This window comes from Pongo pygmaeus, chromosome 11, assembly GCF_028885625.2.
Source record: "Pongo pygmaeus isolate AG05252 chromosome 11, NHGRI_mPonPyg2-v2.0_pri, whole genome shotgun sequence".
Taxonomy (NCBI): Eukaryota; Metazoa; Chordata; class Mammalia; order Primates; family Hominidae; genus Pongo; species Pongo pygmaeus.
This window is the reverse complement of record NC_072384.2, coordinates 74,738,093-74,750,901: the sequence shown is the minus strand read 5'-3', so window position 1 is coordinate 74,750,901 and position 12,809 is coordinate 74,738,093. Positions and strand designations below refer to the sequence as shown.

The 12,809-nt window shown below is 34.4% G+C and overlaps 1 protein-coding gene across 9 annotated transcripts in view; it reads left to right on the top strand.

Annotated features, from left to right (window-relative positions):
- The window catches only part of ATF2 (activating transcription factor 2), a 93,690-nt gene that overhangs the window by 50,978 nt on the left and 29,903 nt on the right, over nucleotides 1–12,809 (top strand). For all 9 annotated transcript variants that reach the window (XR_010122841.1, XM_054476896.2, XM_054476886.2 and 6 more), the window contains 5 exons: nucleotides 257–375; nucleotides 508–636; nucleotides 3,755–3,933; nucleotides 4,511–4,625; nucleotides 6,982–7,068. Coding sequence is in view for 8 of the 9 variants with exons in the window: in XM_054476896.2 (XP_054332871.1) it covers nucleotides 257–375; nucleotides 508–636; nucleotides 3,755–3,933; nucleotides 4,511–4,625; nucleotides 6,982–7,068 (629 nt within the window). In the remaining variant the exon portion in view is untranslated. The remainder of the gene's footprint in view (nucleotides 1–256; nucleotides 376–507; nucleotides 637–3,754; nucleotides 3,934–4,510; nucleotides 4,626–6,981; nucleotides 7,069–12,809) is intronic.

The window sequence follows — 12,809 nt, the reverse complement described above, 5'->3', positions numbered from 1 at the left end:
ATTCTACTCAGAGAGAAGCAGTGGACTAAGGAGCAAAAAGGACTTCTTTCCTACTTTCATAGTTCTTAAAGTTGGAGGAAATATGAAGTACAACAAAAATTTAACCAAATTTTGTTTGCTTTAAAGGAAGAGGTCTTTCCAAAGAGAGAATTAACAACTGACTGAACCAGTCCTGCTAATTTGTTAACTTAGTAGCTATATTTCAGAGTCTTAACATATTTAAATATGCATGAATACTTCTTGACATTTATTTCAGATCAGACCCCAACACCAACAAGATTCTTGAAAAACTGTGAAGAAGTGGGTTTGTTTAATGAGTTGGCGAGTCCATTTGAGAATGAATTCAAGAAAGCTTCAGAAGACGACATTAAAAAAGTATGTTGTAACCATGAAATTTAAAAAGAGTACTTCTGACAGAAAAATAATCATAGTTTATACTTCCGGCTTTTTAAATTTATACACACTGTTTTTGAACTTATAACCTTTTCCTTATTATTTGAATTATAGATGCCTCTAGATTTATCCCCTCTTGCAACACCTATCATAAGAAGCAAAATTGAGGAGCCTTCTGTTGTAGAAACGACTCACCAGGATAGTCCTTTACCTCACCCAGAGTCTACTACCAGTGATGAGAAGGTTAGAAATTTTTAGAAATACAAAGTAAGGGGGAAGAACAGTACCCAAATAAAGTTTACTATTTAATCTCCATAAAATGTTAAGGTATTAAATTCAGTGTCAGCTTGCAATAGTTTTATATGTGAAAGCCTGTCAATACTCAGATATTTCAGGTAAGAAGACTGCAGCTTTATTGTACATAGAAAAATTATAGGGGAGAACAGTCATGTTAGATAAAACTTATTTTTAAAAGATATATAAATTTATAAATTTAACTTAATTTTTCTGTGTTTTGCTATTTTATATTTAGCTACTTTTATACAGTAACAGCTTAATTAAGAATCTATTCAAAAAATTATTTGAACAGGGGTTTTTTGGACTTTTACAGGATTAAGGGACTAGTTACTCATTCTCAGCAGTGGATCTTTGTTAGTGGCAATTAGGACGATGATGATACTAGCTTGAATACCCAGATAATCTGGGATCACCTGGGCTACAGTTGTGTGTTGAGTAACATTATTATGGGAACTTCTTGATCACTTTTTTGTTCACAAGCACATAGAATAAGCACATATTTATTTGAGAGTACCATGCAGGACACAGCGAAGAGGCAATGGGACACATGAAGAGGCAGTGGCAATATTCTTTTTTAGATTGTTATTCTAAAACCATACTTATTAATGGACTTCTGTCATGGCAGAGGAGCTAGAAATAAGGAAATACAGAAAAAATAACTTTTTGGCCAAGAATAAATGCTTTGTTTTCTGGTTTTTTTTTTTTTCTTCATTTTCTTTTTCTCATTTTAAAAGTACATTCTCATTCTTCTTCTCTAAGAATACAGAAACATGAAAAGAAAACCAAAATCACCTATTAGCACATAATTGAATAAGAATTACTATCTGGAAACATTTTTTTCTAGATATATACATTTATAGGTACAAATACATAAGTGAATAGTTAAATAGAAGGATAGATGGATATAAAGATCCTAGCTTTATTTTATATTGTGCTTTAGACCCTCAGTATTGATGAATATTTTCCCATGTCATTAGAGAGTTCCCCAAATCATAATTTTTAATGGTTGTACTTTATTTTATTATATGATATGTATTATGTTATCCTGTTCTTTTTAGACCTAAAGGTTGTTTCCACATTATTACAGTTATTGGAAATGCTTTTTAAATCTCTGATGCAAATCTTTTTTCCTAGAGAGCATTTCATTCTTTTCACACTTAACAGTTTTTCATTGTTCATGGCTGCTTCAGCATCTTTTAGGAGTATTCCTTCTTTCTGCATTCCCCAATCATTAGGCCCTCCTTGAGCAAGGTATACCATATGAAATTGATTAAAAAAAAAAAAAAATCTGGACCTCTTCTTCTTTCTTGATTTTCTTCCTAGGTGATCTCATCCAGGCCCATAACTTTAATAAACATCTACATACTGATGACTCCCAAATTTCTATGGGCATAGGTATCTCACCAGATTGCCAGATTTATATCCAACTCCATCTTGACATTACCTTTTCTATGTCTAATAGACATCTTAAACTTAATAGGTCAAAATCATAGTCCTTGATTCTTCCCCCAGTTTTCCCCATCTCAGTAAATTTTCTCCATCCATTTAGTTGTTCTAGCTGAGAATTTAGGGGTCATCCTTAATTTCTTCTTTTCTTTTACACTGAAACTAACAGCATATTTTATCAGACCTGAATCTCATCCTCTATGTCTGTGTTCAGTGACACCACTTAAGCCCAAACCATCATCATCTTTTGTTTGGATTATTAACAGTTACCTTCTAACTTGTCTTCCTGCTTCTGCCTCCAATCCATTTTCTGTAAGATGAGTTTTAATACATTAAATATGTCACCTGCTTAAAATCTTTCAATGGTCTACCATTGTATTTAAAATAATTCACACTCCTTGGCATAAGCCCTCTTTGATCTGGGCCTGTCTATGCATCTATCCTCACCTCATGCCTCTTTATTGTGTTCATCAAATATTCAAAGCTTTTTCCTACCTCAGGACACGACATATGGTATTGCTTCCTTCTCCCTACAACGAAATGCTCTCCTCCTTATCCTTTCATCATCAGTTCAAATGCTGTTTTTGCAAAGAAGCTCACCTATTCTTACTATGCTATCTAAATTAACTGACTCTTCCTTACCTTCAGCTAATCTTTCATCCTTTGTTACATTGCACATATTATTCTGTAACACTTAACATTTACTACAATCTGAAATTTTCTTACTTGTTTTACTTGTTTATTGTCTCTTCCTTGAGGGCTAGTCCTGGGGTGCATAAGTTCTCAACTTACTGAATAAATGAAGTTACAATACTACTACTTTATCCTTCTTCCTCTGTAGCTTAATAAGATTTTGATGATAAGTGGCAGCATACAGGCCAATTCATAAAACACAATAGACCCAATTTTTACACTGACTTTTTAAGGAATTCTGGGTAAAGTCTTTTAAAACTTGTTGTTCTCTAATTTGTAAAACCAGAGGAAATACCATCTTTAAGGTCTTGGCTGACAAATTCTGTTTTCCTAACTTGAAAGAGTTCACTCCAGTAATTATTTATTTTACATTCAAGATATCAGTATTACATGGCCTTTTGATATAGAAGAGATAGCTAACTGAAATTAACAATTATTTGTATTGCTCTAAAAATTCTTATTTCTGTTACTTAATTTGTATCAGCCATAACACAGTCTCACTGGACCTGTTTCCTCTTCATACAGTATAATGAGGGAGGGGGACTAAACAGTCCCTTCTGGATTTTAAGTTCTGTGATTCTCTGAGAATGGATTATATTTTTATTTTTTATTAAAATTCTCTTGGTATCATAGCCAAATTGCCCAGTCTAACTTATTTCTGGATTGACAGGAGAACAAGTTGTACTGAAAAAAAAAAAAAAAAAAAAAAAAACCACCAGTCTTTTTAAAATTAAAATATTAATTGAACATTGCATTTGAATCTTTACAGCTCTTCTAAAATGTTCTTTTAATTAATTTTAGATATTAATTTGCTTTTAGCAGTTATTATTCTGTAGATGCTTTTAGAAGTGTGTTACATTCTGTTCACTAAGGTACATGATTTGTATTTTTAAATGCCACTCTTTTTTATCTCATTGTTAAATAGGAAGTACCACTGGCACAAACTGCACAGCCCACGTCAGCTATTGTTCGTCCAGCATCATTACAGGTTCCCAATGTGCTGCTTACAAGTTCTGACTCAAGTGTAATTATTCAGCAGGCAGTACCTTCACCAACCTCAAGTACTGTAATCACCCAGGCACCATCCTCTAACAGGCCAATTGTGTAAGTGATTCAGGCCAATCATTGAACATATACGTGAATTAAGTTTGTTTTGTAATGATTTTTCCTAAGACAGTTGATTATTCAAACTAAGATCTTAGTTTTGTATGTGTGTGCATGCTTCGAATTTTGGAAAAAGTACTTGCGTAGTCTTCTTTAATATAAATATTAACTAATAGAGTGGGAGATAAATACAACTAAAAACAAATATAGAATGTGAATTTAAGATAGTCTTATTTTCATGCTATTTCACATAAAATATAAAATTACTGCATCACCAGATTCCATTTCTGTCAGTTCTTACTGGTAGCTCCCAAGAGCTCTCGATAGTTTTTCTCATTTTACAAATTAGAGATTGTCCTAAGTAAATCCATAACTTTTCTCTTCTTTTCAATACTGCTACACAAGTTATGCATTTAAGATGCAATTAAAAATAATTAAATTTTGCTATTTGCTTTGCTGTGGTTAGAAAATGTATTTTTAAATGATATGATTATAGGAGTAAAAATACTATTGTATTTTTAAGAGACAGTTGGTATGAATCTCTTTTTTAAAATTTCTCTTCTTTTGTTTTTCTTAGCCCTGTACCAGGCCCATTTCCTCTTCTGTTACATCTTCCTAATGGACAAACCATGCCTGTTGCTATTCCTGCATCAATTACAAGTTCTAATGTGCATGTTCCAGCTGCAGTCCCAGTAAGAAAGTTAGACTATTTAAATCTCTATCGCAAAACTGATCTTTGTAGTCAGAAAATAAAGTTGGCTGCTTGACTGGCTTATTAAATTGAATTTAACATAATATTGATTAGCAGTTGATAGTATTTATTTGTTATCATTGTAATAGCATATAACATTCAAGGTATAGCTATTTTTTCTCTTCCCCCCAAAATCTTAATTTTTTTTTTTTGTGCTGAGATCTTCTTATTCAACCCATGTCAATTTGAGTGGACTTGTAGCATTCAAATATTACCACAGATTTCAAATTTTAGAAAGATATTTATACTAGAATACTTGTCAGGTAACTCTGTGGTATTTCTATTAGTATGGAAATTGTTTATAAAGACACACTCTGAATTTTTGTGGTCAAGTAGGGTTTGTAGAATCTTTGATAGCCCAGCATGTTAAAATGTAAATGTTCTAGAAAAATAATCTTTCACTTTCCCTTTGAAAAGACCCCCCAAAAAAGTTTTTTGAGGGGTGTGTTAAATATATAAATTTTGAAAGACATAGACAAAATAGTTAACTGTCTACTTACAATATTTAATAGTTTGGCCAGGCATGGCGACTCATGCCTGTTGTAATCCCAGCATATTGGGCGGCTGAGGTAGGAGGATTGTGTGAGCCCAGGCGTTTGAGACTGCGGTGAGCTATGGATCCTGCCTGGATGACAGGGCAAGACCCCAAGTCAAAAAAAAAAAGTAATAGTTTAATGAACATTTAAAAACACATTGTTTGGAATAATGTGTGTTAGAAAATTGCTTTTTTCTTACTTACATTACATAAAACAGTTTTATTCAAACTCTTCAGTTATGTCTTTGACATTCAAGTTTTCATCCTGAGAACCACTTTTTGAGACATCTAGCACGGTTTCCAGAACACATTATTTTCTTTTTCATCTAAGTCATTTACGACATATTACTTTTTGAATCTCTCTATTATTCTCTCCCTGGAAATCTTACACCAAGCATTAGGTACTTATTTATGTAGTAAAAAGATAGTTTTTTCTTTTACCTTCTAAGATGCTTGTTACTGATAGTACAGTGTAATCATTTACAGTGTAACTTTTAAAAATTATTGTTAGGCCAAGTGCAGTGGCTCACGCCTGTGATCCCAGCACTTTGGGAGACCAAGGTGGGTGGCTTGCCTAAGTCCAGGAGTTCAAGACCAGGCTGGGCAAGATGGCGAAACCCCATCTCTACAAAAAATAAACACAAATTAGCCAGTTGTGGTGGAAGCACCTGTAGTCTCAGCTACTCAGAAGGCTGAGGTGGGAGGATCACTTGAGCCTGGAGGTTGAGACTGTAGTTAGCCGAGATTGCACCACTGCATTCCAGGCTGGGCAACAAAGTAAGACCCTGTCTCAAAAATAATAAAAATTATTAAAAATTATAAAAATTATTAAAAATTTTAAAAGCTTACTTATAGTAACATTCCAACACTTTCGATGAGATTATCCCCAAGAATATTACTAGGATTAATGTTTGATATTTATATCTTTTTTTAATTAACTAATTCTTCCAGGTGATCTTTTGAATTATCCAAAATTAGCATTGATTGACATAATTTCAAGATAGTGTGCCTTCTTTAAAAAGAACTTTGTTGTTCAAAATGCATTATTTGAGAGACTTTGTGAGGACTCAGATATAAAGTATCTGCTTCCTCTTTACTGAGGATATTTTTTTGAGGAGGGAAACATTCTTGCCTTGTTTTTGAGATTCTGATTATCCTGTTACATGTACCTAGTGATGAAAGCAACCGGAAATGAAAGAAAAGATACGCTTTATTTATACAGTAACCGTGTTCACTCAGTGTTAGGTTTAAGAAAAAAAAGGAAAAAACCAAAATGGTTAAAACCTGTTACAGATTATTTGAGAAATTATTACAGTGTGTTACTTGTTATTACGTGGTATGTTTAAGAAAATTCATTATATATATTTTTAGAAAAGCAAAGTTCATTGTTGAAATTATTTTTTATGCCTAAGTGTCACAAGTTTTGACATTCTTCCTTTCATATTCAAAGTGGAAGTTTGACGGATCTTTGAGAATTTTTGCATTAATCACTTTGAATATTATGAATTTCTAACAGGGACCATTAAGAAAGAAAGTGTAGAAACTGAAAATTAGGAAAGCACATGTCTCAGAAATTGACAACTTTTGAAGGGTAAGTCAGGATGTAAGACCAAATAAGGATTTGGTATAGAGATAAAATCAGCTGGAGATAAATTTACAATGTTCTGATTCTTAAAGTCTCAAATTATTATAACAGCAGTAAAGTACAAATCTCATTTTGAATATATTCTCTAGCAATTATTTTTCCTTATCTTATGCATAGCTCGTTCGACCAGTCACCATGGTGCCTAGTGTTCCAGGAATCCCAGGTCCTTCCTCTCCCCAACCAGTACAGTCAGAAGCAAAAATGGTAAGCCAGATTTTATTTGTTCTGTACATTGCTTGAGGCTGTTTTGAATTAATGTTTTCACTAAAGCCTGCTTCCAGTGCACAATTTAGATCACATTTTTACAAAGTTACGGACTGTTTTATACTATAGATAAACCACAAAATTTGAAAAAAGAAATCTTCCTTTAGCCTAGTGAGTAGTTAGTGATACTTTAAAATTAGTGGCAGATTAGAAGTTCTTGTCACTTATTGTTTGTCTGGCTTTTTCTTGTGGTTTTTTCTCCTCCTAGTGGAAAATAGGAGTATTACATCTGAAACTAGATGTGATCGTCTGAAGGCAGTGCTGCTAATAATGATGAGTGGTTTTAACAGTATTAAAAAGAATTCTGAAATAGTGTATAAGTTAGCAAACATGATACATATAAAGAAAACCATGTTTTCTGTTGTGTTGTTTAGATGCTATTAAATTAATGTTTAGATGTGTATTTTAATTTTAATTTTAATCCTAACTCCAATATTCACTACCTTTAATTAAGCAACTTTAACTTTCCTGAGATTGCATTTCCTCATCTGTAAAATAAAAGGATTAAGCTTTGGTTCCTGGGGTACTTCTTAACCCTAAATCCTATAAACTTTCTAATTTTCTTAGTAGAAGATCTGACGATTCTATTTTTAAAGAAAATCAGGGCTGGGCGCAGTGGCTCACACCTGTAATCCCAAGCACGTTGGGAGGCTGAGGTGGGCAGATCACCTGAGGTCAGGAGTTCGAGAGCAGCCTGGCCAACATGGTGAAACCCCGTCTCTACTAAAAATACAAAAATTAGCCGAGCGTGGTGGCACATGCCTGTAATCCTAGCTACTCGGGTGGCTGAGGCACAAGAATTTGCTTGAACCCGGGAGGCCGAGGTTGCAGTGAGCCAGCATCGCACTATTGCACTCCAGCCTGGGTGACAGAGTGAGACTCCTTCTCAAAAATAAAATAAAATAAAAATCAGTGTAATTCTCCTTGCTGTGTTGTAATACAATAATGTCAGTTAATAACATCAATTAATTGGGTAGATGTTAACGTTCTATATCGTAATAGGGCTAACAAGAGCAATTAATTAATGTATCCTTAGGAAATCAATAGATTAGTAGTTATTAGACACCTTCTATTTGCTTCAGTTATTTGCTAGGCACTATACTAAATACAGATTTTTACATGCTAAAACATTGCAGAGCTGAATTTATTTATTTATTTATTTATTTTTTTTTGAGATGGAGTCTCGCTATTTCGGCCAGGCTGGAGTACAGTGGCACAATCTCAGCTCACTGCAACCTCCGCCTCCTGGGTTCAAGCAATTCTCCTGCCTCAGCCTCCTGAGTAGCTGGGATTACAGGTGTGCACCACCATGCCTGGCTAATTTTTGTATTTTTAGTAGAGACGGGTTTTCACCATGTTGGTCAGACTGGTCTCAAACTCCTGACCTCGTGATCCCCCCTCCCCAGCCTCCCAAAGTGTTGAGATTACAGGCGTGAGCCACTGCACCCGGCCTGAAAAATTTTTACTGCTATTCTCCATTAGTGCAGACAATCAGTCAGAAATTTGCACAGGACACCCTGTTTTAGCAATAAAACTTACATATTATCTGAATGAACAACAGTTGGTTGAAGAGTATAAAAATTAGGTGGTTATTGATTGTCAGAGAAGACCCTAAAAACCCAAGGAGGAAATTTTTCACATCATAGTATGTTCAGGTCAGAGCTTTGGAAATACTAAGATGAATCTTCTTCACTTGATAGCAGAAGAGCTTCACCAGGGGCATTTTTTGCACTTCCCATTTTAGTATACTGATTGATGAAAAATTCAATTTAATTTACCATGCAGTGGGAACTGAGTAGAGCAGATATAGATATTATAAGGAGATCCTGTTATTGTGTACTGCATCTAAAAGTATTTTTACATATTCGTTGGACTTTTTTCTATAAATTAATTCAAAAGGAACAAATCCACTTTTAAGAAATACCTTTATTTACAAGAGTAGGCCATATTTTTAGAAACTGTTAAACTTAACCTGAATAACTGTTTCTTTTAGGTCATCAGGAAATTAAATTAAAAAGAATAAAAGTTTCTCTCTTTCCGATCAGTCCACTCCACCTATTCTGATGTTTGTAACCATAGATTAGTTATAGAATTTCATGTAAATAGCCACTTTATACTCTCATGTCCAGCTCAGCATGTCTGAGATTTATCCATGTTGTTGAGTGATCACAGTTTGCTTCTTTTTATTGCTGAGTGGTATTCCATTGTGTGAATATACCACAATTTCTTTGTCCAGTCTCCTGTTCATGGACACTTTAATGGTTTCTAGTGTTTAGCTATTGTGAATAAAGCTACTATACACATTCTTATATAACTCTTTTCATGGCCATATATTTTCATTTTATTGACTAAACAGCTAAAAGTAGAATTGCCAAGTCAGAGGGTAGGTATACATTTAACTTTATAAGAAATTGCTAAACCTTTACCCAAAGGTTTACGTTCCTACCAGCAGTGTATGGGAATTCCAGTTGTTCCCACATTCTTGTCAGCATTTGGTTCTCCCTGTCTTTTTAATCGTGGACATTCTAGAGCTGTTTAGCAGTGTCTCATAGTTTTAATTTCCATTTCCTTTTTGGCCAGACATTAGTTGTGAGGTCTTTTGCCCATTTAAAAAATTGTGCTGTTTTTCTTTTATTGATTGATTGATTGATTGTGACGGGGTTTGGCTCTGTTACTCAGGCTGGAGTGTTGTGGTATGATCTTGGCTCACTGCAGCCTGGATCTCCCAGCCTCAAGTGATCCTCCTGCCTTAGCCCCTCAAGTAGCTGGGACTACTTGTATTTTTTTATAAAGATTGCTCTGCCAGGCTGGTCTTGAACTCCTGAGCTCAGGCAATCTGTCCTCCTCGGCCTCCCAAAGTACTGGGATTACGGGCATGAGAGTCACCGCACCTGGCCAATTGTTTTTATTATTGCATTATTATTTTTATTTATTTATTTATGTTTGAGACAGAGTCTTGCTCTGTCGCCCAGGCTGGAATGCAGTGGCACAATCTCAGTTCACTGCAACCTCTGCCTCCAGGGTTCACACAGTTATCCTGCCTCAGCCTGGGATTACAGGCTCCCGCCACCACATGCAGCTAATTTTTGTATTTTTAGTAGAGATAGGGTTTCACCATGTTGACCAGGCTGGTCTCAAACTCCTGACCTTAAGTGATCTGCCTACCCCAGCTTTCCAAAGTGTTGGGATTACAGGCGTGAGCCACTGCACCTGGCTGGAATTTTTTTTTGTTGTGTTTTGGACAGTCTTTCTCTTTGTCACTCAGGCTGGAGTGCGCTGGTAAGATCTTGGCTCACTGCAGCCTCCCCTTCCCAGGGTTCAAGTGATTCTCCCACCTCAGCCTCCTAGTAGCTGGGATTACGGTCACCTGCCACCACACCAAGCTAATTTTTGTATTTTTAGAGATGGGTTTCACCATGTTGGCCAGGCTGGTCTCAAACTCCTGACCTAAGGTGATCCACCCTCCTCGGCTTCCCAAAGTGCTGCGATAGCGTGAGCTACTGCACTTAGCCTGTAATTCTTTATTTATACCGGATATAAGGTTTTTGTTAGAGAGAGAGGTACATATATTTCTACTGTCTATTTTCTGTTAGTGTGTAGCTTGCCTTTATTTTTCTTAATGGTATGTTTATACTCCCATTGACTTACTTTTGTCTTTAATATTTGTTTTTCCTACTTAATTAAGCTTAATTTGCTTATCTTTTTTGGGTTTCTTAAAGTAGAAGCTTAGATTATCTATTTAAATCTTTTTTCTAATATAGACATTTAAAGCACAAATTTTGATATGCTATACTTTTATTGTCATTACTTTTTAAATTTCTCCTGTGATTTCTTCTTTGACCTGTGAGTTATTTAGAAGTGCACTGTATAATTTCCAAATATTTCAAGGCTTTTCTATTTATCTTTTTCATATTGATTTATATTTTAATTACGTTGTGGTTTGGGAACTTACCATCTTTGGTATATTTGATTTTCCTTTATTTCCATTTTCTAATAGATCATAGCTATTTATTTCAGCTCATTTGTGAAACAGTAGATATTGCTATGCTGGTATAGTAACCTGAACTGGTAACTTAAAATGTCAGTGTACTGGATAAGAGAATTCTGGTTACTTGAATTTTTTTGTTGCATAGAAATTATTTCACACTTCAATATTCTTTTTATATTAACAATATCGTTTAACAACTATTTCTATCAATTGTTACATGGCAAACATTTCTTGGGTTCTAAGAAATTCAATAGACATGATCTTAGATTTTGAGATTTTTCTTGCAAATGTGTTCAGTGACCATCAGGAGAGTCAAAAAAGAATGTTCTTCTAAGAAGACCATTATGGTTTTTTTTTCCAGCATGTGTAGCAATTAGGATTGTATTTTATCAATGAGCTATTTTGTTTTGGGTTTTGATTTCATATTTTTTGTCGGGGGGCAGATTTTAATGCCCTTGATGGTGACTTGTACACATAATGATTATTCAGGGACTACTTTTAAAAAATAATATAAGATTTATTAAGATTACAAGTTTAAAAACCTAGTGCTTTCCTAAGTTCCCAAGGCAATTTACATGTACAGTTATGTAATGATTGCTTTTAAAGAGCTTAAAATATAATCTTAAACACGCTAAGCTATATACATGTAAAGCTATGTACTCAATAATTCTCTCAATTGTCTGACTTTCTTAAGTACTTTAATAATTCTTAAATTTAACTAAACTTACAGTGATACATAGTTTTCTTAAATATTCATTAATTATTTAGAAGCTTACTTAAGATTATCTCAGCACTTACAACTAAAATCACAGGCCCATTATCTCAGCACTTACAACTAAAATCACAGGCCCAAGTCAATCTCTTAATTAAACATTTTCACTTAAAGTCCAAGGGTAATGTGTTATTCCACTTGGCAAGTTAGATTAGACACTTATAGAACGTAAAATACCAAATAGGTATAGTTTATTTGAAATTAAAGTTTGAAATTAAAATGTCAGTGGTATTGGTTTACTTCTTTAAGCTTCAGTGGGCTTAAGAAGACTCACCACATAAACAATTCTGTCATCCCAACTGAAGAACATTGAAGATGGGTTCGTATCCCAGTGCACAGAGCTTTCTTAATGACCAGATAAATGGTCACAGAACTTGATTCTTTCCTGCCTTAAAGATAGAACTCCATGTCCACATTCTCCAAATAAGTGGTTCCCAGCTCACGTTCCCTAGATTCATGTTACACATTAAGTGATTTTTCTGACTCTTCACCTGTTTGTGCACCGCCCTCCCACCCCGCCACCACCTTAAAACTTGTAATTTCTTCTTTTACTGCTTTTGTTGGATTTTACTTTGTTGTTTTCAGATCTTTGAAAGTATTTTAAACATCATCCTTTTGGGGTTCTGCATCTCTCTCAAGAATTTATTAGACCTTTATGATCACAATCTGTTAATAATATGCTGTATATTGTAGCAGTAGTGATTCTGCTAAAATGACCTGTGGTTAAAAATAATGGGATTGGAACATGGAAGAATGAGTAGCACACTACAGCTAAAGAGAAATTTACTTTGTATGCTAACATAGGATGTTTTCGTAATTCCCTGATTTTCAGATGTTCAGTGCCTTTCCAGGAAGATATTATGTATGCATTGTATTTGTGTGTGCTGTGAATACTGAAATAAGATCTTTCTTTTCTGCTAA